Source organism: Mustela putorius, unplaced genomic scaffold (assembly GCF_011764305.1).
Source record: "Mustela putorius furo isolate JIRA1106 unplaced genomic scaffold, ASM1176430v1.1 tig00537227_pilon_pilon_pilon, whole genome shotgun sequence".
NCBI classification, from domain to species: domain Eukaryota; kingdom Metazoa; phylum Chordata; class Mammalia; order Carnivora; family Mustelidae; genus Mustela; species Mustela putorius.
Genome location: NW_025422368.1, coordinates 13,260,803 through 13,287,100, shown reverse-complemented (window position 1 = coordinate 13,287,100; position 26,298 = coordinate 13,260,803). Strand labels below are relative to the sequence as shown.

Genomic DNA, 26,298 nt, shown 5'->3' with positions numbered 1-26,298 from the left:
AAATAAATAAAATCTTTAAAAAAAAAAAGAATATGCTACATTACATTATTTTTATTTTTTTCATGTGTATACCCTTTCTCTCCAAGTAAATTAAGAGGTACCCCAGGACAAAAATTATATTTTAGACCTGTTTGCCTCCCTAGTATCTATTACATTGCCCTGCTTAGATTGGCCATTTTCTAGATGTTTGCAGGTTATAAAGATCAATTTACCAGGTGAAGAAGAATGAATTGATTAGAATAATACTTTTTATCTGGAGAGGGTGTCTCAGTCTTGTCACGTTTTATGCTTTTTTGACCACAAGTAACCAAATATCCCACCAAAGATCAATTAAATAAAGGAGTTCAAGATCATTTTGATCACATCAAAACATTAGGAATAGCTTTTCCCAGCATAGATCAGTGAATCAATGACGTGTAGGTCTTAGGTTAGCTTCCCTGTCTTTATATTAACCTTCTCTTCATTATCACAAATGGCTGCCATAGCACCAAGCATCACATCTTCATATAGCCAAACCTAAGATAGAAAGATGGAGAAGGTGTTTTTCCTTGACTTCTCTCTCTTTTATCAAGATTGAAAACCCAGGGCACGTGAGTGGCTCAGTTCGTTAAGTCACTGCCTTCGGCTCAGGTCATGATCCTGGAGTCTCGGCATCGAGCCCTGCATCGGGCTTCCAGCCCCGGGGGGGACGTCTTCATCTCCCTCTGACTTTCTCCCCTGTCATGCTCTCTCTCTCACTCTCTCTCTCTCAAATAAATAAATAAAATTAAAAAAAAAGAAAAATGAAAAACTCAGAAGTATTACTGTAGTTTCCCCCCAGGAATACTTTAGATCAGTGTGGGATTATATGCCAGTCTCTTCCTTCTTAAGGAAGCTAGAAAAGAAGCATCTGAAGTAGTTAGTCTCTATTATGAAAGCTGGATTCTACAAAAAGGAAGACGGGAATGGATTCTGAGTTGGCAACCAGTAGCATCTGTCACCAGGTGAGATGCAGAGTCAAGTAATAATCATAAAGTACTTACAGTGCCAGGATCCATACTTGCTGTTTCCCCATATGTTGAGTTAATTTCTTTTCTGAGCAATCCTTTGAGATTGGTAGTATTTTCCATTAACAGCTAAAGAAACTGAGGCTCATAGGGCTTAGAGTTATAAAAATCAAGTAGGAGAGATGAGATATAAGTCCATCTTAGAAGGCCAAGGTCAGGGCGTTTCCCATCGCACCTCAGCTGAGTCTCAAAGCAGAAAATTTTAGGGGTAGGTAATGAAGGAAAAAACATAATCAGAATAAGAGGGGGTCTACATCTGGTATGTAGTAAGGGGGGAACAAGGGACAGTGCAGTTGGACTAGCTTTCTGACAGTGAGGCTGCCTAGCAGGGAGTGGGAAAATTGTGGCGTCCATCAGAGTTTAGGTGAGGATCAACTCTGTTGAATGTTGGAGAGTTTTTAAAACTTTCCATAATTATGTAATTATTTCTATTTATATAAACATAAAAATAACTCCTTGAGAAACTTTATCTTGACATTAAATGTATTTATATATAACTAATATATAGAACATATAATATTCCATATATAGATTATATAAGAATATATATATATTCATATATATATATATATATATATATATATAAGATCTATCTATCTATCTTTGAGAAGCAGTCATGAAATAGAATTTTTCAGGAGATATAATTTATGTAGAATCTGAAGAATAGCTTGTAGTTTGGCTGAGCTTTTAACTACTCTAAACACTTTATATTTTTCCTCTTTGACAAAGTACACAGATAGATGTCCTCTATAAGCAAGGTTTATGATTTTTCTTTATTTTTAAATTTTGTTTTTTAAGGTTATCCAAAAAATAGCGATTTATTTTCATTCTCTCAATAAGCTTACATGAGACTTCAAAGAGAGGTATCTCAAAAAGAATGAAAAATAGTATGTCTCTTTTGAGATTTCTTTGGATTCTTATGGTGCCTTAGGACTTCTTCAAAAGAGCAGCATCCCAAACATCTTTCTTTTTCTTTTTTCTTTTCTTTTCTTTCTTTCTTTCTTTCTCTCTTTCTTTTTTTGAAGCAGTTGGGGAGGAGAAAAGAGAGGGCAGCTGAGATTCCTCCCTGCCCACCCCCCCCATCTAGAGAGCTTCAGAGAAATGTGTAGAATTGATATATGACATGCTGTTCCTTTGTAAAAGCATCAAGAATATTAAAATACTACTATTATCTGTGCTTAGCCTCAAGCTTCCTTTAATGATCCTCCCAGATCTTGCAGGGACTCAGACTAAATCGAATATATGAGTTCAAATGGTAGCAACACAGTGACAATTAATGGTTCTTGTCAGGATCCCTACATTATGGCAGGCATCTACCTGCTAATCTTTTTCCTCTTTCTTAAAGATTCTTGGGCAGCTTATTAAAACATCTCATCTTTGCCCTGATATGCCCTCTCAAAAGAAAAAAATAAACAACTGATTCAAGTAGGAATTCTTTGTGGCTTAAGTTAGAGTCCAGTAGCACACTCTTTGTATTTATCCAAATAAACCTCTCTTTATGGGCCATTAGAATGTATATCTTTTTCACATAAATTTGGGGGGCTCATTTTTTTTTCAAAGGACCTTCCACATGCTCAATTTTTAATTTTGTAAATTATATTCTGTTTCCCACTCTGGAAAAAATGCCTTTTAAAGTATATAAATAGATGAAAAGCACTTAAGAATTTCTGTGTAAGATCCTTCTCTTTCTGATGGACCCATAAAAAAAAGTTTAATTTATTTTTTAAAGAGAGAGAATAATGATCTGTATGACACAGAGGACTTAGGAGTGTCATATAACAAAATTGGAGGAGTGTTATCCCTCATTAGTAGTTTTTCTTGCCCTACTTTAATGTGAAAATAAGAAGAGATATTTGGAAATACTCAAATAATCCTAAGAGATCGGAGCAAATCCGCGTGAATTTTTGATCATGAGCCTACCTTAATGAAAACTGCAGGTTGAAGAGGTCATTTACATTTGTTGGTTTCCTCCACCACAACCAAGTAACTCGATATTGTCAACCTCAGAGCCTTTCATCATTTTAGTACAGCAATTCAGAGTTTTGTTTTGTTTTTTTTTTTAAAGATTTATTTATTTATTTATTTGACAGAGATCACAAGTAGGCAGAGAGGCAGGCAGAGAGAGAGGAGGAAGCAGGCTCCCCACTGAGCAGAGAGCCCGATGCGGGGCTCGATCCCAGGACCCTGGGACCATGACCTGAGCTGAAGGCAGAGGCTTTAACCCACTGAGCCACCCAGGCGCCCCAGCAATTCAGAGTTTTGATTCAAACCCGAATTCATTGTGAACTAGCTCTGTGGCTTAAGATAAATAACTTAAAATTGCTACATCTGTTTCTCACCCACCCAAAAAGGACGCTAGAAGGATCATCCTACCACAAAGAACTTTTTTGCTGATTACATGGTGACTGCCTACAAGAAAAACTTAACACTTGATGACTAGTAGGTGCTAAATAAGTGTGAACTATTAGAATTATTATTTTCCATATTGTCATCTCACTTACTATTACCCTGACCAAACCAAGGAGTCTGAAGATCAGGTAAATTTCTATTACCCAAATTTGCTATAAGTTTGACTATCTGACTTTGGACCACTCCCACCCCTATGATTCTGTTTCCTTAACTCTAAGGTGAAGTTTCTGGTCCAAATATTCTTTGAGGGCACACTGGCATTTTCCTCTGAAATCATCACAAGATAATAAACACCAGAGAAAAGAATGTGGTAGATTAAGTGTGCCTACACCCCAGTCCACTAATGACTTTTTGTGCTCTTTCAGACTGTAACCTCCTTCTGGCTATCCAAGCCTGGTCCCTACTACCATGCTCCGCAAGTCTGACTCCCTAAGCACATATCTCTTGCCTCAAAACTGACCCCTTCTCCCCAAGTCCAACCTCCTCGTAGAAAAACGTACTTTTCCCAGATCCGCATTTCTCCTCATATTAGCATTGACACTACTTGACCTGATTAACTCATCTGTAGTAAAGTGCAATGGATGTTAATATGTTTCTACTCCCAGACAAGATATGTGTTGTTTTTGTGTTTTGTTTTAAATGAAGGTAGGGGTAGGGACAGGAGAAGGGAGGAGTTTCGGGTACCATGACAGAGGAAGCTATTGAGGAAACAGGAAGAAGCCTCTCTCTGGGCAGGCAAAACTGAATTATCCTGTATTTGGTGTAAGCCAAATCAGACAGCCTGTACCACATATTTGTCCCAAGATGACTAGATGCTAAAGACTGACTGACCCTGTGGAGTAATTCCAGTACGGAAATGGCACGTCAGGAAATTCCTGGCACGCCAGGACTTACTAGAAGTGTTACTATTCTTACTGCCACCTGTTTCCCAAGTTATTCCTGTGTTTTCTTTGCAATAGAATTAAAGGCAAGGTAGTTTAACGATTCCTGTATCTGCCTTTGCTACAACTTAATCTCAAAAATAAAACTTAACAAGAAGTATATGTAAGAGCTTGCTATTAAAATATTTTTAAAATGTAACACTTGATGAGATAAACTAAGACAAAATACCATTTAGAAGAGAGAAGAGAAAATCAGCTTTTAATATTATGTAGAAGGTCACAGCCCATTGTTTCCAGTTTTATGTAAGGCAGAATAATGGAATATCATGGACCTATGTTTTAACAAGTGCTATTAAAAAAGAAACACATTATTTCAACTCTTTATTGCTGGAAGTGTTCAAGTACAGCCTAGATGACCACTTGGCATAGATGATGCTATAAAGGAGATTCAGGTATTTAGGGGAAGTTAGACAGAGTGACTTCCAAGGCCCATTCTAATACTGGTAAATAATTTTGATAAGATTCCTATTCTGCTAACTTTACTGTTTGAAATACTTCTTGAATTAAGTTAGGTCTAGAAAAATCAGGAAAAATTTAACTTGTTGGATATATATCTTAGATTTGGAGTTAACCCTTGTGAAGCTCAAATCTCATTGCTTACGAATCTTTATTATGCAACATAAACTGAAATATGTAACCTTCATCTCTTTTCTCATCCGGAAAATAGATGTAGTAATAATGCCCAATCTAAGAGAGTTATCGCAAACATTGAATTAAGCAAGACTGTATCTGATGCATCATGCTTGGCACAGAGTAAGAGCTCAGTGAATGAGGCCTTATTATTTGGGGGCCAGTCTCTCTAGAGATTGCAAGAGAATGGTCATAGCATGAAAAGGCAATGGCTGGGATGATATGGATGATAGCAGAGAAAGGAGGCCGACCTACCAAGATGAGAAAGTGGAGAATAAAAATAGGGAAAAGAAACCAAAGTAAAAGAGGTGGGGAAAGCTTCCTGGGATAGACAACTCCGGATCAAAGCCCAGTCCATTCAGTAGCCTAGTATGTGTCCAATTACTGTGCATTTGTTCATCACGCCTCCACCCCTACTCACTCCTCAGGCCCCTTCTCCCCCATGCTGTCCACAAGTAAAAAGAACACTTCACCGGTGAGCCTTTGCAGTGGCTATTTCTCTCCCTGGGTTCCTCCAGAAAGATATATTAGCATTCTTTATCTCTTAATTAAATCTCTGCACACATGTCTGGCACCTTCTCATTGAGACCTACATGGACCACAAAAAGAAAAATTACAGTTCCCCTCCCCGATTCTCGGTCTTCCTCATGCTGCTCTGTTTGCTCCATAACACTTAAATAATTATCTTTCTATACCACTTAACCAGTAGATGAGGAATTTATTATACTTATTGCCTGTTTGTCTCATTAAAATGTAAACTCCATGAGGTCAGGGATTTGTCTAACTCATTTGTGTTACCTCAGTGCCTAAAACAGTTGGCACATACCTGGTGCACAGTAATTTCTCTCCCATTCTCTTTCTCTAATTCACAAATGAAAATTTAAGGGAAAAGAGGGAAGAGGAAACTTATCTCAGACTCAGGAAAATTATTTTCTATTTTTTTTCTTTTAATTAGTATTCCCAGTGCTTTGGCAGGAGCATAGCATTACACACTAGACGGGACTCAACATCTAATTATATTTTAAATTATAATCATTAGCTTTGAGTTTTAATAACATCATTTGCCTTCTCTTCTACTGTAATCCACTCTAAAGAGACCTAGAACTTGAAATAGCACAAGCAGGGGAACCTCAACCATATGTATTAAAATGTCCAATGTTGTGAACTCTAAAAATGTGCTGGTTTCCAAAAAGTAGCTAATTATACAAAATACGGATGTACAGGTTGTACCAAGCCTCTAATGTAATTCATAAAGCTTTTCTCTTGATAATCAGGAGAAATAATCTTTAGCCCTGGTATCTAGCAAGTAAAATCTCAGTGGGAGCAACTGGTGTAGACAAAGCCCAGGTTTCATCCCGTCTCATCAGCCTTTACTGTATCATGTCCAGCACCTGATGAAGCAGGATGGAAAATACCTACTCACTAAGAGGTGAGCCTTTTCTCATATGGGAGTTCTCAAGTTGAGAAAGCAGTTCCTTGTTGGATAAACATAGTAATTGACTTTTATGGCCTTTTAGAAAATACATATGTATGTACCTTTTTTGAAACGTAGAAAGAAATAGATTACATAAAGTGAATGAATAAGAAATGAGTCTGCTACATTTCTTTCTTTCCACATCCAAAATAACCATATGCAGTCATGACAAAAGCTTCAAGTAGTTAAGGACTATTTCCAAAACAAATGTTACAAGGTATTATTGTTAATCTGGTGAGGTTTCACAGCCTTTTAGTCCCGCAAAAGTATAGTCTGCCATCTCTTCTGCATTTCTTTATGTAGCGTGCTAAATCCTGCCCCGGCTCAGCAATGCAGTGAGGTGTTCAGGCAATCAGTATGGAGCAGAGCATTTCAAGAAAGAGAAAGTGTAGAATTTCAAACAATTTTTAAAAATTCACACCAACAGTGGCTAGGCTATTATTTATTATGGTGCCTATTATAACCCAATGCAGGCCTCCCTACTTGAGGGCAATACGGAAAACTTAAGTAAATTGGGAAGAAATTCTAAATTAAGTAAAAAAAAATAGAAAATAAGATCTATACAGAAAAATAAAAATTCAAGCATGATCTTTATTAGAATAACCACACAGCAGGTCTTCCGGCATCCAGGGATCCATGTCATATGGCCATCCCCAACAAAACGTGATTTTACCAATTTAATGACAGCATTAAAAATTCGACACAGAGTAGCTGAGGGGCAGGTGACAGCTTCTGAGTCTCCAGATAGACAGTGCCATAGTGAAGAACCCCAACAATCACACTATACTTTTCCTGATTGGCAAAAACAACAACAACAACAATGTAATTAGAGCCCTTTTAAATAATATTGCTTGCTCTTTTGTTCAGATATATTCCAGGTCCATTTTCTTCTTTTTTTTTTTTTTAAAAGATTTTATTTATTTATTTGACAGAGATCACAAGTAGGCAGAGAGGCAGGCAGAGAGTGAGAGGGAAGCAGGGCCCCGCTGAGCAGAGAGCTCGATCCCAGGACCCTGGTACCATGACCCGAGCCGAAGGCAGAGGCTTTAACCCACTGAGTCACCCAGGCGCCCCCATTTTTTTTTCCTCTTAAAACATGCCTATATATGTATTTTAAAATGAGAAAAATAATCCATGAAGCAGAGGTAAATTTCCATCCTGATCTCTGTGACACCCGCATTTTTCAACCTTAGTGAAGAAAAACATCCCTGAAATGAACCCTAAAACAGTGGTTCTCAACTGAGCGTGACTTCGCCCTCTATCTGTATGGCAGTCTGAAGACCTTTTAAATTGTCACACATGGTGGTGGTGTGTGTGGGGAAGTTCCTAGCGCTGAGTGGATAGAACCCAGAAAGGCTGCTAACCATCATTGTCTCGGGAGGTGGTACCCCGCGACAGAGAGGTCCAGCCCCAAATGCCGGTCATGCTGCTGTTCAGAAAGCCCAGCCTGAAGGATGCCGTGCTGTTCAGCATGCAGATCCTTTGGAAATCAGTTCTAGCAGCTGCTCCTCTGTGTGAATCTTGTATTGCAGTAATTGTGGGGGTAAGGGAGCAGTAGATGTGGACAGAACTTACCTCCCTGTCTGGAATCTCTACAGTTTACACACACGGTGTCTAATTCAAGCAATGAGAGGAAGTCAACTCACCGCTGTCTAAATGTAGTATTTTATTTTTATTTTAACAGACTTAGACTTCATAAATTTTGGATACTTTACTGAATTTCTTCCTCTTTGACCTAGAACTCTTACTTTGTGAAGCTGTCATTTGATAAGTCTAGGACATTAGTGAATGTTTCATAGTGATATCAATTACCCATAATCCTCAGCTTTTAAAAAATTACCAAATTGAATATTTTACAAAGGCCAAGTTCAGCCGATAGTTCTATCTATAGTCTGGTTTCTACTTAATGCAACAATACTTATCAGAACTTGAGACTCAACCCTAGAGTCTGTCTTGTTATCACTGCCTTCTTTGATAAGTAGTTTTACCAAGAGCGTAATATTTGGATTTAAGTTGACAACCGTTTTCTGTATCTTATATGGCGGTTAATGAATCCAGGCAACAAGATGAAAACAAAGGAGAGATGACTTGTGGTGGCATAACAAGAATGCTGAGAGCTAGTCAAGGCTTTTAATCCCAGGTTTAACACTTGTTGTATGACCTTGCTAAAAATCAATTAAACCAATATTTACCTCTTATTTAAGATGTGGGTAATACTTAAATCTCCTGTGAGCAGTGAGATAAATGTTGGTGAGGCAATTGATTAATAAATTGCTAAATAGACTGTGAATGTCAAGCACTAACCCCCCTCATCTGTAATGACTTCACATGTATTTGAAACTAGAAATTAGAAACCAGAGCTTACATGACTTCCCAAGTCTACATTGGTAACAAATGGTCTGGAATGGGTTTTTTTAAGTTCTCTGACTACAAATCCAATGCTCTCATTGTATATAAATGTACTTTTTCAAACTTGTTCCATCCCTAAATCTCGCAAGTGTGCTTTCTCCACATGTCTAAATATGCCACAGTTATCACTCACTGATAAACCTTGGGTAGAGAACCTTTTCTGAATGTCATGTAGATAATAAAGTATTATAAGTTCCACATTTTAGTTGAATTCCTACTCTATCTCACACATTGATTACCTTTTCTATATTTACCCATCGCTTTTAGAGTTATTTCAGAACATTATTATCACCAGTTTATAGATGAAGAAATCAGTGTTCAGGAATGTTAAGTGATCAAGTCACATGGCCACTAAGAGGTAGAATTTGGAACCAAACCTGGGGCTAAGCATTCGTACTTCCCCCTTATACTTTACTCTGCCTTTGTGTTTACAACAGTGCATCAATTAATATCTTTTCATATGTTGTTTAAACAACTCAGACTCTCAAAATAGTACTTTCTTTGTTTCCGTGATTAGATTCTATATGTTCTATCCCCACAGTACATCATCTTGTAAGTTCACCTGAGTCGCTAGACTCTCCTTTCGTCAGGAATGTCCCACCTCTCAGATCCTCTGCTTTGAGCTTCTGCTGTGCAAATATCCCCCACACATTTGAAGAAATTCCTACCACCTACCTATTAGCGGGATCACACTTCTCAGAGTCCATCTTCTCAGTCCCAACAGGACATACTCAGGTCCGAGTTATTAGAATAAGCTTCTGAGGGTCCCAGAAGGGCAGAGCAGAGTGGGCTTTGGTACTGTGAGTGGCACAGAATATTTCAGGGCAAGTATGGCTGCTGCCAGGGTCTTGAGATTTCCTTACTCAGTGAGCAGCACATCGGCCATTTTGCTTTTCTGAGAAACCAGTGGGTCACTTTTCAGTCTCACACACTCAGACACACACACACACACACACACACACGCACACACATCCCCATTTTATCCTAGTACCACATACATCGTCAGAGAAAGCTGTCTAACTTGTTAGTTTGGTTCAAGCAGGAAATGAAAACTTCCGTAAGAACTGATGCAAGAAACTGCAGACCCTGTCATTCACGGTCCAGGTGTACTTTTCTTCCCTGTGCCGTCATAGATGATTTTAGGAGGACACTGAGAAGGCCTATGTCAGGAACTACTAACCAGTCACAATTCTAAAAAGAAAAAATTATCTTATTTTTTAAGGTTTTCTTTGAGAGAGAGGGAGAGAGCAGGAGCAGGAGGAAAGGGGAAGCAGGCTCCCCACTGAGCAGGGAGCCCAACTTGGGGCTCAGTCCCAGGACCCTGAGATCATGTGAGCTGAACGAAGGCAGATGCTAACCAACTGAGCCACCCAGGTGCCCCAAGAAAAAACTATCTTGTCATTTTTTTGAAAATTATCTTTTGTTCTCATTGGAAATTGCATGTTATATTATACACTGATTAGGCCCTGAAGATGTCATGAGGTATTAATAAGAACTACTTTTGATCATACAATATCAAGGGTGACAGATTTTTATCTCTGTGTTCTCTTCTCTTCTTCATCCGGTTCCCAGACTTTTATGAAGGCCCAGTATAGTCTGAATAAAAATATTTTCCCTTGATATAATTTTAATAACCTAATGCATATGTCTCTCTCATACATATTCATATGAAGACCACATAACCCCCAGAAAAATGGAACGTATGCTATGAATTGATTAGTACATCAAGTGACTATCCAATGCATACAAAAATGCGTGTTCTCCATGATCTTAAAAATGTTTTTTGAGTTAAAGACTTGTATATTTGGCAACCTATAACTCCTGCATACGGCTCTAGAAATCTTAAAAATATAAGACAGCAATGGCAAGCTGATAGTTAATTTTCATATACCCTAACATCTTTGAAAAATAGGAAAACCCTATCTTAGTTAATTTAATGTGTTATTGTTAATTTATTATGATATCTCCTTTATGTGCAAAACTCTTGAAATTTAAATCTTCCTTACAAGAAGAAAGAAATCTTAGATCATGTGAAAAGCAGGTGACTACCTCTTGTTAGAGAGTATCTCTCAAAAATTAATGCAAGGGTCATAAGAACAAAAATATACTATGGAATCTTGAGGAGCAGAGAGAGAGAGAGAGTATGTGTGTGTGTGTGTGTTGATACTCATAAGGAAGAGGGTGTTCCAACTTGGCTGTGAGATTTGAGCATATTACCAGGTTGCAGGTGGTAGAAATCTGATTCTCTGCCATTTAAAAGGAAATGAAGCAAGGAACTGTTTAAAGCCGAGACTTGAGACTTGCCATCCTACTATTCATATTAAATAGAGCTACCTAACGTCCTCTGAAGTATGAGATTTTTGTGGCACAAGAAAAATCAAATTTCACTTAGCATTCTACTAGAGACCCTTTTCGAATTATTCTTTACCCCTTTGAAATGTCCAAGTCACCCTGGGATCGCTATTTGTAAGCTACCACCGCGAGATGACATTTAAAACAAATGAAAGAGATATAGACAACATCCTCTCTAAATAAACAAAATCAACCTCGGCTTGAAAGCTGGTGTGGAAATGCTTGTTTTCTGTCCCACTCTTCTGTGCATATGGCATTCTGGAAATTATAAATTCTGTTTTACAGAACTACAATATTTATTACCAGAGGAAAATAGATTATTAATTACAGCCAAAGGCTGCTTTGATTAAATATACAATTAATTAGCTATGCTAAGCTCATCCATCCCAGAGCTCCTAATATTTTCAGCCCGATGCTTCTTCTAGTACTTTTAATTAAAATTGTTTTAAAAAGCCACAAGTTAGCTGCATGTGCACTTAAACTGAAGTTATCTCTTCAGTGTTTCACTGATTTCCGTATGCCATGTAATTAATCTTTAGTGATTAAATGTACATAAAATCATCGGAGATGCAAGGTAATTTGTGCAGACATGGAACAATGGAGAGCTTTTACTGGGACTTTGCAGGATTGTTTTCTCTGCTGAAAATTCTTTCAAAAGCATACAGATGTTAATTGTTTGAAGGAACTAAATTTATAAAAAAATTTGCCCTTCTTCCCCCACTCTTCTAAACAAAGGGAAATAAAGTCAACAGTATTAGTGTAGAAAAATGTTTGTGGCAATTTACATTTAAAAAATCTGATGACTCTATCTGCAGAGTTACATTCATTCTATTACTCTGTCTGATTTGCTTCCAGAAGGAGACATAGAGCCATGTGAAACAGTTTTCAGAAATTGTCCCCAAATACTGTCAGCGGATTTTTCATGCATGGCTCAGCCCCAAAGCCTGGAATTGGTTCCCACTCTCCCTATGGCTTGGCAGCTATTTTGCAGAATTGCTTTCTGTCTGAATCACTTGTGATTGTGTCCAGTAAGATAAAATCTTGGGGAGAACCCAGGTGGTCTCCCCATCCCCCCTCCCAAGAGACTTCATTCATCACACCTCAGAGGCTGCTGAACAGTTGTGAGGCATTAACAACCTCCCAAGACACATGAACAAGGCTGGCCCTTGAACTGGGAATCTTTTTTTTTCTTTCTTTCAAGATTTTATTTAAATTCAAGTTAGTTAACACATAGTGTAGTATTAGTTTCAAGAGCAGAGTTTAGTGATTCATCACCTGTGTTCATCACTGTAAAACCCAGTAGTACGCATTACAAGTCTTGTCCTTAATGCCCATCACGCGGTTACCCTGTCCTCCACAACCACCACCCACAGTTTGTTCCCTATAGTTAAGAGTCTCTTATGGTTTCTTAAGGTAGTAGTTCAGTGCCAGAAAGACAGGGTCTTGAGTCTCCTCCTTGTCTGAGCTTTACCTGATTCACTTACAGAAAAGAAGCAGAAACAGGATTCCTTTTATGAGTCTTAAGTGTCAAGGGCTATAAAAGGAATAGTGCTGGGGCGCCTGGGTGGCTCAGTGGTTAAGTGTCAGCCTTCAGCTTGGGTCATGGTCTCAGGGTCCTGGGATGGAGCCCTGCATCAGGCTCTCTGCTCAGCGGGGAGCCTGCTTCCCCCTCTCCTTCAGTCTGCCGCTCTGCCTACTTGTGATCTCTGTCTCTCCGTCAAATAAATAAATAAAATCTTTTCTTAAAAAAAAATTAAAAAACGGAAGTACTTATTCATCATTATGCATGTTGTTTATAGATTTTTTTTTTTTTGAAACTGAGGAGGTTGTTGGATGGCATCTTTTCTAGCCTATTCATTTTGCAGAAACATTTTTTCACATTCCACCTGGAGTTTTCTTGTCCAGCGACAAAATATAAGACAATTATCCATACTCATGAATGCCAACAGTTCATTTGCTACTTAATTTGAATCTTATGAACTGTTTGCTAAAAGACTATAGAAGAATAAATTTCCCACCAGTGTTTTGCCAGTTTTTAGAACTTTTATGCTAAAATTCCTATTGATGTTTAAAAAATAATTCATAGGAATTTATAGAAAAATCTTGGTCTTTTTTAAACTTAGTATTTAGTGTGATCTTGAATAAGTTGCTTAATCTGTTCAGGTTTAGTTTCTTTATCTATTGGATGAATATGATAGTATTTTTCCACCTCTAGTAGCAGATAGTGCTGAGTAGAGCATATGGTAAATAGTGAGCCCTTAACAAATTTTAATTACTGCTATGGTCCTTATTATTCATTTCAAGGTGCACTTGGAGACAACCACCAGTCAGTGAAAGTACTGGTGCCGATTCCACCTATTTGGTATAAAATAGCATCAGTTGCTATTTTAAATACATTTACTTCATCTTTTGCCTTAAGCAGCAATCTTCTCTGTTGTTAATATGGAACAAAATATTTCTCTTCAAAGCCTATAAATTTGAGGAAGTTGGAAGCATGGTGTTAGAAAGGTTATGGGCACAAGTTCAGGTGGCTTTATTTGCGGATGTAGACGCTTGCAAATTTCCCTGGGGACTCGGCCTTTTTTCTGTAGTTTCATGTCATTGACTGAGCTCAACAAGTGTCAGAATGAATTCAAATGGCAGAATTGATTGTTGAAAATGATTTAAACCTCCTGCTTCTCCTTGGTTGATGGCTTTGTTCAGATTTTGTCCTGTCCTTTCAAAGTGGTATAAAACACCTTTCATGTTCCAGGCACTAAGTTAGAGATGCTGATATTGAAAGAGACGGTTATATATCATGCAAGTTCTACTTTCTTGTGTTAACCCCTATCTTATAAAATTCCTATGTATTCACTTGGGTAAAATATCTTTCTAAGGTTATATTCCATACAAGGTTGTAAATGATTCAAGTGAAAGACCCTAGAAAATATACACTTGTTTGTGTATGAGTTTGTGAGTGTGTGTGTATGTGTGTGTGTGTGTGTGTGTTATGTGTAGTAAAATAGTTGCCCATTTGGCTAGATGGGTACTAGCCAGAAAAAGTTTGGGAAAATTGGAAGAGGTAATTTTTGAGCTCTAAGATAATGACAGAAAATAAACGTCTATAGGGGATAGGCGATATCTACTTGGAAAGCCTTTATGTCTTTCTACATAAAATGCAACTTCTACAGCTTGTATTTCCTTACGGTGCAGATTTAATTAATTGGAATAGAAACTGAGGCTAGGCTGTGCTATTGGATCTGCTAATCTGATAAGTCTCGTTGGAATAGATATGATAGAAAGGATCAGAGCACTAGTTTACACCCCTGTCCTTCCTCTTCTAGTTGGACCATCCAGGCTGTCCCTGTCTTGATCTGGGCACTGATCATTTTTCCCAGTAACTTCCTAAATGGTTTCCCTACTTCCATTCTGTTATTCCTCAACACAACCTTCAGAATTATCTTCCCAAAACCTAAATGAGATCGTGCTGCTTTTCCAATGAAAGGAGTTGTTTAAAACAAATATTTTAGGAGTGCCTGGGTGGCTCGGTCAGTTAAGCATCTGTCTTCAGCTCAGGTCATGATCTCAGAGTCCTGGGGTGGAGGTCATAATCTCAGAGTTCTGGGATCGAGCCCTGCATTGGGCTCTCCGTTCAGCAGAGAGTCTGCTTTTGCCTCTCACTCTCCTTCTGGGTGCTCTTTTTCTCTCTCCCTCTCAAATAAATATTAAAAAATTAAATAATAAGTTAAAAAAAAAAAACTTTACCATGGCCTATTGAGGACTGTGGGATTTGTGTCAGAGACTTCTTTCCCACTTCTTTGCCTGATGTTTATCCAAATCCCCCATTGTCACACCAAATATCTCTTTGGTTCCCAGAAGACTTGCTCTTCCATGTCTTTACCTAAGTTTCCTTTTCATTTCTCCTATCTTTGTAGCTTACAAAACTCTTCATCTTTAAAGACCCAACTCAAGTATCAAATCCCTATGCTTCTGGGCACAGTCGGCTCTTTGTGCCCCCACAGGACACTGTTAGTACCTTTGTGCCTGCTCTTCACAAGCTGGCTTAAAATCATCGATGTAGATGTTGTTTTTCCCTAAGATGTTGTAAAGGGCGGGTGCCTTCCCTCGCTCAGACTGTTACACCTCAGCTTCTACAACTTTCAAACGGAGATAAAATCCTTACCTCACCTGACTGTTGCTGGGTGTGTCTGAGAACACATGAGCCAAGTGTTTCCCCTGGTTCCTGGCACTTTACGAATGCTCACTCGGTGCTAACTGATACTATTATTGTTGTCGCTGCCAGAACTCTAAGCACAGGTGTTAACTTGGATCCCCAGAGAATCACCGAATCTCCGTCACTCAAGCTTTCCTCAGGAAGGAAGCATGGCTCAACATCATAGCACTCTGTCAGCTGCCTTAGCTGTATATTTCTTTGATCCTGTCCATGACTCTGCATGGGGTATTAGCATCTCCTCTTCCAGATGAAGAGACTGAGGCTCAGAGAGTTTCAATAACTTCCTCAGAATGACACAGCTAATACTGAAAACTGTGGAGACCTCATTTCCGAAAGCTCCCTGCATCATGTTCTTTGGTACTACAACTTTAACAGATGGGTGGGGCTTATGAGGAGGGCTCAACTTTGTACGCCACTCAATGTATACAATAGATTCAAGTAAATGGAATAATATGGAGCACTGGGCTGCCTCCTGGGGGTGGGAGTGAAAAGAAAGCAGTTTGTTTGTAAACACGAATAACTTTAATGACAAATACAATCACGTGTTTTAACATGGATTTTGATTGAGGAATATATGAAAATTTAGCACGTGTTTATTGAGTATCAATCATGTGCCAAGCATGTTTTTGGGCTTTTAACTTAGGCACTCAACAAAACTGTCAGTTTCTTGTCACGCACAATGTTTTTCTGCATGGAAACATTTAAATAGGGATCGCTTATATAGATAGGGTACAGCAAAACTCTGGTGAAGATGCTGTTGGCATCTTTGATGTTCTTCTGACAGATGCCATGTTACAAGTCCCTTATTAGTAACTATGTGGAACACGTTTATTATTCCTTTAACTTAACAGGTAGTTATTTGGGGCATTTATTTGGTGTCTTGCTAGTGTGACAGACACAAGGTTATATTCTTTTTCTTTTTTTGAAGATTTTATTTATTTATTTGACAGACAGAGATCACAAGTAGGCAGTGAGACAGGCAGGGGAAGGGGAGAAGCAGGCTCCCTGCTGAGCAGAGAGCCCAATGCGGGGCTCGATCCCAGGACCCTGAGATCATGACCTGAGCCGAAGGAAGAAACTTAACCCACTGAGCCACCAGGGTGCCCCAAGGTTATATTCTTGATATCCATATAACAAAAAAATGGGACCAAGAGCTCTTGTCCAAGGGCTAAGAGCACATTTCCTCTTTTTCAGTGGACATAAAAGATGAATTGCTCCAAGTCCTCACTTACTGATGCTGTTTATAGTAATTTTTAAAAGAAAATCTGGGTCATTTAATTACAATGAAGTTTTTTTCCCAATGAAATAATTTGAGTTCATTTCAAAAGTATTTGCCCTATATATGCCTTATGTCTTTACACCCTTAGGCCCATTACAGAAAATTTCGTGTCTGCATGAGAATTTCTCATTAAGTTGAACATACTTGGATCCAATGTGTCAAAACTCAATGGATAGGTTTATTAATAATCAGCTACATCAGCTTAGTATTATCTTAGGAAGTAAAAGGTCAGTAAGTAGTTGTTATCCTACCATTTTATCAGTGGACTCTCCCCCAAAGACTTCAAGTCATTATTCACTGCTTATAGAGTCACTTGAGATATAAAAAGTCTTTTTATAGTAATGAAAGAGCTCCCACAATTAGCCAGAAGGCAGCCATCTATCTTTTTAAATAGCTCAGCTTGGAGGAGAACAGGATTTCAGGTGATATTTGGTAGATGAATTGTTATGACAATGATAAAGTTGGTGATACCAATCTGTGTTTTTTGCTGTAGGGGTGTGTGTGTCTGTGTGTGTCTGTGTATGCACGTACACAAGGAAAAAAGACATTCAGCGCAGAGCGGGAATTTATTTCTCTAAAGATATGCAAATCCAGAAACAAACTCTGTGTCCGACAATTCCTTATAATTATTTTTAACTCTAAGTGATGATAACATGAATCTGTTTTTAACTAATAACAAACACAACAAGATTTTGTAACATTCATTTCAACATAATTTCAGGCTTATCAAAAAGCTGCAAGAATGGTATAAAGAATTCTCAAATAGCATTCATCTAGATTCCTCAAAATTTAATATTCCATTCCATTTGGTTTAGATTCATCCTCTCCCTTCCCCCACCCCTCACCCTCTCACTTTCAAGAAGTCCTCACGGTTAACGTCTCCAGCAACAGACAAATCCATATTACTTGCTTCCTGCTGGGATAGACTGAGGAAGACACAATACCACTTCTAGATATTCTTGCCAGAAAATACAAAACCTGAATGTAATGAAGGAGAAATACAAAGACCAACTGAGGGAGATTCTGTGAAATAAGCATGCACATCAAATATGTGAATACTTTAGATTTGCTCTGTGAGCTCAATGAAAGTTGTATTTTTGTACTCCCTTAAAAATGCTACTTCTGCTAAATCCAAGACACCAGAAATTCTATTTTTGATGCAACTAATTTTGATAGTGAACTTAATTTGCAAAGATGTTAAGTTTTAGCTTCTGCTTTATTTTTGTTTAAATCAGACAGGTTATGTCTAGTTGTATCAGGCAGGGTCCCAGAAGGAACTGGAAGGCACACTTGAAGGATTTAATGGAAGTGAGTTTAATAAGGGGGCAAATTCTAGGAGGTGTGAGCAGAGTTAGGAAAAAGAATTTAGGGAATCGCCATAGAAAGAGAAGTCCTTACTGCCCATAGACCTGAAAGTGGAAAGTAGGCGAGGGATGTGAACAGAACCTAGCAAGATTTGGTGTCCTGAAAGCCAAGGGAGAGGAGCCTGAACAAAGACACAGAGTACTAACTCTCTTACCTTAACCAATCCAAGCAAAATACATGAAGCAGGGAACCTAGTGATGCCATATACAGTGGTCCATGTCCCAGAGCCCTGAGCTGGGCAGAGAAGAGTAGACTGTGCATCTGATGGATAGACCAAGAACCCCCAGCTCATGTACCAAACAGCAGATACCTCCATTTCTTTCATTAACACGAGGGAAAATAAATGTATTTATAAAGCGGTCAATAAACTTATGTTGTATAGACTTCCAATTTATATCCTTCAGTAAGAATCAAAACATATCATGACCAGTTCTTTAATAACAGGAACAATTTATATAAAAAACCACTTCCAAATGGGAAAGCTCAGAAGAGAAGAATGTGGCAGGGAGCCTCAGGAAAGAAACAGAAAATATGAAAAAGGGACACAAAAAATGAAACAAAGAAAAGATAATCAAGGGAAAAAGCAATATGAATGATGCCTCCCCAGGATTTACTATAACCAAAATTATAAGAATAGTTCTGATAAATTCACAAAGAATGGGTCTGTAATATTTTAATAAGAAAGGCTGGAGCCAAGTCCTACTTACACCTCACCATCAAAGTGTGCTGCGAAAGTTCCAACAGGAAGTAGCATACTGTCCTGCTGTAGGGACCTCAGTGTCACAGTCAATTAATTAAATGTAACAACAGGCTTTCTAGATATCTCACTGGGTTACTGGGGGTCTGCTGTTCATTACTATTATATAAATAAGCATTTTTAATACAGTCAGTTTCTTAGGTTGTAAATGCGTATCATGTCACACAAATGTTAATCAAGGGCAAATCCCACAGTGTCACGAGTTCTATAGGTTAGGCAACAGTCTTTATTGGGAAAATGTCCAATTCAGGAGTGAGCAGCCCAGGAGTCATGCAGGGGTCCGAAACGGCTGGACTTGTGTTAGGTCTGTATTCCAGTGCAAGGATCCCTACCCACTGTGGTTTTCTCCTCTTTGGGGAGCATTGTTAGGAAGGAAACAGAATACAAGAGGTTCAGAATGTCTGGGTTAGAAGTTAGTGACTTCCATTTGGCTGGGAAACCAGTTGCCCGGCCCTGGGGGATGTTGGAACCCACGGGAAGCTGTCACACCCCCATACACCGGGAAAATGAAGCCACCGGTCCCTCATAGTCCCAATAAGCCAAGAGAAGCCCAGAATCACTTTTTGAATAAATCTGCTTATTACATCAGATGTGATAATTACATATTTATTCTCTTCCCAAAATCCAGTAATAGCACTTTCAAAACAGAACAGTGTACTATGCAGACTTTTGGTATAATGCCATCTAACATATCTTGTATTCTTCTAAATTATCACAAACCCACAAATTATTATTTTGTTCATGAGTAACATTTTAAAATGTCAAAATTTATTTTAGTCAATATCTTGCTAGGTTTTCTTCATATAATTTTGACAATTCTTACTCTGTGTGTTCTTTTCACTATAAATATTTTTATACTGTGCTATGCTTAATTTATAGGACAGATGTCCTCACAGAAGCAAACATACCAAAGTTTAGAAAAACATTATATGATTCAGTTCCTTAAAACTGATTGAACAATTACATATGACAAATGCTTTAATGACTGTAGGGTTTGGATTATTTTAAATTTCTTCCATACCCAACATTTTAGCAGTAATTTAAATATTGTTTCCTCCTTATATAAAATGTTACTAGAACATGTTTTTATAACACCTCCCTAATTATCAGGTGGAGCATTTGATCAGCATTCTCATAGGGACTTTAGTCAAAATTAATTCCACATTTATTTGTGAAGGGGGAAGATCTTATAAACTGGTATGCCAACCAGAATTATACTGCTTGGCTCTGAGGATCCAAATGTAGACCACAGTGACTAGAGTTGGTGACACTGTATTATATTATTGGAATTTGCTAAGGGAGTAGAACTTAAATGTTCTCACCAAAAAAACTAATTAATCAGTACATGAAATGATGGATGTGTTAATTAACTAGATGGTTGGAATTCTTTAACGATATATACATCTATCAAATCAACACAATGGACATGTTAAATATCTTATAATTTTCCTTGTCATCTACATCTCGATAAAGCTGACCATTAACAACCGGATGAATGAATGAAGAAAGGAAGCAATAAAATTTTTGTAAACAGAAACAAGCAATATTCCCCGGGCTTTATACTTCTTCTCAACTTGAAATTGGGTTATATAAATTGTACATAATGTTAGGTATTCTATGCTTCCTCTGTTGTGTAGTCCTGTATGTATTTTCCCATGAAAGGCACAGATGCATAAAAAGGCCTGATTTTTCGTAAGAGGAAACAGAGATTTGGAAGTTCTCATCATTCCCAAACAGCTGACTCTGGAAATGGCAACACGCTAGGGTGACTTGGTTATTCACGCACTTGTTTGCACTTCAAAAGGAAAAAAAGAAAAGCCTGTTTGTTTTCTGATACTCAAGAAAATTTTGCATGTGGCTGGATTTGGAGAAATAATCAAAGTAGCACAGCTCATATCCAAGCTGAGGCCACCAGTCACTCTGGGGAGGTTACTGACAAGTGGCCCAGATTTTGCAGTTTATCCAAAAGGGTAGATTGTTCGTTAGACAGAAGCCTCATCAAACATTGGCGTGATATGGTTTACATATGAAAAGCTATATTCTTTACTTAACATTCACAAGTTGCTTATGGATTAATTAGCCCATCTGCCACAACAAATGTGTTCACACTTCTGCATCAGTTGCTGAAAAGCCACTACTTTTCTCCTATCCCCTTATCCTTATCAATATAATGGAAAATAACTTATTAGAAACAAGACACTTTTTTTTCATCTCTGTATATTTTTCAACTTAAGTGCTGGGGTATGAGGGAAGCCTTCCCAGAGGATGGCTTCTCACCATCAGTGTCTCCTTTAGTCGTCAGTCCTCCGTTTGCTAGTTCCTCTGAATGTCTTCCGGCTGCTGCAAGTTTGACGTGATTACGGCTACTCCTTCCACTGGCTTCCAGTCACAAATGTAGTTGTTACGAGGATAGTCTTTCTACCCTGGAACTTTTATCATTGGCATCTTCTTTCCTTCCTGGTGTTTTGGCCAATTCTGCTAACCCTTTCAAGGTATAATGCTCTGGATTCTCATTTATCCCAACTCAGGTGGTTCAATCACCTTTGGAGTCCAGTCATCCCATTGTGTGACTGCTAGCCCCTGGTCAGATAGAGATCACGTGCGTCTTTGCAGTTCTATTCTAGTTGCTGCCCTCCAGTTGCTTGGTAGAGGCAGACCGAACCTATTTTGAACACTTATCAACGTGCCAGATGTTATGGTAACAGAGGGTATTATCTTGTAGACATTTCGTGTTTATTATGACACCCTAACTTCTCACCTGTGCCTTTCACCAACAGCTTCATGAAGTCTCTTTCTCTATGCCATGCTTTAATCAGATCGCCAGCGTTTTTGAAACCCTTCTGCATGAAAACTTCAAACTCAAGCCCCGCAATGCGTATTTCTCTTTTAATTTTCAAATTACTTCTCTTCCCATCAGTTTTGTTCGCAATTCTTCTTAGGCAGTTTTTCCTCTTGAAAATCAGCTTTCCTGTTATTCTTCTGGCATTTTTCCCCCTCCTTTTACTAGGCACCCAGAACACTTGTGATCTGCACCCATGACTACCTACATTTGGTGGGACACCTTTAACAGAGGGCTTCTCCATCTCCTGTCTCATTTCATAAAACATATAAAAATTGTAGGCAGTTCGTACAAAAGCAATGTTGAGACAGGGAAGGGGGGATGGGCAGGAGAGGAAGCAAGGAAAGGAGAGAGAGAGAATATGATGGAAAAGAAATATAATGATAAGGATAAGGCACCATGAATACCAGATACCATGTTGGTTTAGAGTCTGGCCACTTGGGAAAAATGAGGTTTGGCTATTAATTTATTTGTTCATTTATTACAAACTTTTTTCTATGGGATTAAAACCTCAGATAGTTTCCCAGTGTTCTTCTTCCTGACTGTAACTGATGATAACTGAGCAAAGCAACTGCCAGAGAACCCCAATTAAGCTATTCTTTTTTGTTATTGTGAAAGGCGTAATTTATGAAATGGTGACCTTTGGGGAGGCTAACAGTATGTTGATGAACTTCAAGTGAAGTGAAAAAAAAAAGTGTTTAGTATCATCAGTGCTTACATTTTCTAAGGGATCACATGGGAGAGTAGAGCCTTTAAAGGTCATAGACTTCTTTACTTTGAGAGATATTAAATAGCTTATGAAAATAGAGGTCAGCTGCATGATAACTGGAAGAAAAGAGCATTCCCAATGGGGAAGTAAGATATTTGAGATTTTATTGACTGGCCTTTTGTAAGATTGTATTTGATGGTCCTTAAAGCAAAAAATGAAATTTACATATAAATGCTATAATTGTAAATGAATGAATGTACGGGTCTTAGAATCAATAGCTATTGATCTTGCTGTGAGAACGCTAATACTGTCTGCATATAGTGAACATTATAATAAGAACTAATTATTTCACAGCCTAAAATACTCTTTGGTAATCTTTATGTTTCTGCAGAAATTGTTATACGTTTCTGGATTTTGCAGAAATAATCACTAATCAGTGAGGGACTCACTTTTTAAAAATTACTCTTGCTTTGAAAATCACAAAAACAAGTAAGAAACAAAGGAATACCAAGACTACATTGTAGGCAAGGCGCTGAGCCACCTTGAGAAAGAAATAGGATAATGGCATTAGTCTGCCCACTACATAATGACACAAAATTTATGCATTAGAAGGATTTAATGTGTGACTGGAAGACACCCTAGCCACAAATTGTTTTTCTCTTTACCTTCAGATATTGTTTGAAGTCCTTCAAAAAGGGCACTGTCTTCTTTCATTCTACCCTATTAGGGGTTACTTTAAATGTAAGACTTATAGATTATGACCAAGATTTCTTTTCAGGGTGAGAAGGATGTAAGACTTTGCAGGACTGGATATTCACTAAACTCCAGGGACACCATAAAGCAGAAGCCTGGAGACAAAGGGCAGTTTCTCCCTACCCCATAGATTCTACTACTGGATCATCTTCTACAACCCTGGAGTTCTTAAATACTGACCACAGTGTGATACATAAAGAATGAGACCAGGCAAGACGAGAGGCTAGATTTTAGGTTTTGTTTCTCCATTCTTGGATTTCACTTACCATCTGCTGATTACATATCTCCAAGAGAGAAAGTGGTGGCCTCGGCCCAAAGTACCCTAGACCAATAGCTCAAGGAATGAATGACTATGTCCACTGATGTCCCTTGTTCACATACTCCCACATGCCCAAGGTGATCCAGACATTCCAAGGTTGTACCAATACCAAGGCAGCAATAATTGTCAACTTTAGTCCATAGAGAAAAGAATCAGAGTGAGAATGTAAAGATTCATGAGTGTGTGCACACTGGTAGGTAACCATTTGTATTGTCTACTGAAGTTTCTTACTAGTGATCCAAGAACTGTACTGGGACATATTTTGCTGGTGAGGAGACTTAATTGCTCAATTTTTGAAGGCACATTAACTCTTTCAGGGTCCATTGAGTAAATTAGGTCCTCCAGGTCATTAAGCCTGTCTCGACATGACATGATGATTTCTACCTGGCATTGTATCATTTACCCCCAAATACCCCCACACTTGCTCTGAGCACGTTCATATTCTTTGTCTACTCAGGGAGGGAGAATGTGCTCATTTGGATGTCAGCCACTGCTCTCTGACTGCAACTCAGCGACTTTCTTTGCTTCTTCTTAAGTCACCCAGGGATCCCTAAGGATTCGCTGGTGTATGGCTGTTATCAGAGCCTCCCCAACAGGCAGATGGCTTCATTGTCTAGAAAGAGTGTCATTTCAGGGGTTTTAAGCACAGTATTGTGCCCCTAAGTATCTTTTCCTATTTGCAAAAACCAACATTATTGATTCATCTAGGGTGAAGATATTTCAGGATGCTGTAGGCCTTTATTAAAACAACTTCCACGGTGGACTCTGTCATCAGGACTGGTTTTAGGGAAATAAACTGACAGCAATGTGAGAGCAGTCTGTCCTGCCACTGGAAAGGGTGTTTAGAAAATTGTGCAGGTGTCTGGAGTGCCGCAAAGGCGGGAGCACAGCACTGGCTCTTGGTAATTAGGCATGGGAGAGTCTCACAAAAAAAATGATTTTTCTCTCCCAAATGCCAGTAGTTGGCCCTGCTGGGAAGCAGTGACAGAGAGCAAAGGCATACATTCCCTCTCTCTCTGTTATGTCCAGGGCTACTTTGGAGAGTCGGAAATTGGTATAAATTAAAACGGGCAAGGATCCAAAGGAACAGAGTATATTCAGAGATGTTTTAGAGCAGTGTGCCCTTCAAGTGCGTGTAAATCAGCTGGGATCCTGTTCAGACTCAGCAGGCCTGGGTTGGGTCAGGGATTCTGCATTTCTAGTAATCTCTTATGCTCATGCTTATGTTGCTGGTCCACAGACCACACTTTGAACAGCCAAGATTTACAATAAAATGTATGGTAATATGGTCTTGATTTTATGACAATAACGTGGTCTTGGATTTAAAAACAATTAATATGAAAGAAACTGGACAATACCCACAAAATCAGATATCAAGCCAGTCAAACTTTGATTAAATATTGAAAATTCCACAAAGAGATGGATCGAACATTTTTTTTAAAAGACATACTTAACATTTCTACCTATCTGAAGGTTTGGGTGAACATTCTCTGAGGCTGATGTGTGATTCAAATTTTTTAATCTTTACTAATGATCCTGACAGTATCCTTCCAAATGAACCAAGAAGCAGTTGTTTTCCTAATCTTCCTCACTTCCGAGTATTGGTGAAGAGTTCAGTAAATGTCCGTGTCCAATTAAATAATGCTTTATAAACTTCGTATGAGAGCGGGTGTTTAAACTTAGCCTCCCACCTTTTCTTAATCTAGGATGACAGCCTCTCTGTTCTTTCCTCTGCGATGAGCAATGTCCTTGTATCTTCACAGGTCAATGGGAAGGATCTCTCAAAAGCCACCCATGAAGAGGCAGTGGAAGCTTTTCGAAATGCCAAGGAGCCCATTGTGGTCCAGGTGCTAAGACGAACACCTCTCAGTAAACCAGCCTATGGAACGGCCCCAGCAGTGCAGCTCATGGACGCTAGCACTCAGACAGACATCACCTTTGAGCACATCATGGCTCTGGCAAAACTTCGGCCACCTACCCCTCCAGTGCCAGACATCTGTCCTTTCCTGCTCTCAGACAGGTATTTTTTTTTTCCTGTCATTTTCCCCAAAGCCCTATTTGTTTTCATTCAGCATTCCAAGTAGGTGTTGGAGAGAATCAGTCACACTAGCAAGCTGACCATTTTAGAGACAGGCTCTCAGTTCTCTTTGGAAAACGTCTCCATCGTGTCTATATCCAATTAGATCCCAGCTGACCCTGTGAGTGACTTTCCCTGACCCACACAGTTGCTTCACGTAAGGAATCATGCTTGCTGCGGAGCAATGAACAATTCTGGCTCTGATTAGTTCATCTTCATATTTCCAGCCATCAAAAACCTCATGCGACTCATGAGCACCAGTCAGGGAAATAGCTTTTCTCACCAAAGCTGCCAAAAACCTTATTAAGACTGACACAAAGTGGCGTGTTGGCACTCTGTTCTCCTCTGTGGGTCGCCTCTCTCTCTTTCCCTCTTGCTTTTCTCTTCTTTAAAGGAAAAGCTAGGAAATTAATTTAATTAAAGTGCAATTCTCCAAAGAAAGCAATTACCCAATATATTGAGATGTCAACAAAAGATTCTGACTGTCAGTGAGTAAGTATAAGGGCTGTGAAATCAGAATCTATTAAAGGAATATCTTTCCCCAATTTTTTACCTCATTTAAAGACAGGTCGAGAGATTTTATTCAAATAATCTTACTTGTACAGTCTTATTTTATGAGGAAGTATGTTTTGCCCCATACATTTTGCTCTGTGCACTATGCAGCAAATATTCAAACATTAGAGAGTTTGATTTATAAGAACAATGGTCTCTTGAGGCTGCATTTTC

The 26,298-nt window shown here is 38.6% G+C and overlaps 1 protein-coding gene across 2 annotated transcripts in view; it reads left to right on the top strand.

Moving 5' to 3' along the window:
• Positions 1–26,298, top strand: part of PDZRN4 (PDZ domain containing ring finger 4) — a 352,459-nt gene that overhangs the window by 263,188 nt on the left and 62,973 nt on the right. For both annotated transcript variants that reach the window (XM_013063000.2, XM_004765544.3), the window contains one exon: positions 25,259–25,515. In XM_013063000.2, the coding sequence (XP_012918454.2) occupies positions 25,259–25,515 (257 nt within the window). The remainder of the gene's footprint in view (positions 1–25,258; positions 25,516–26,298) is intronic.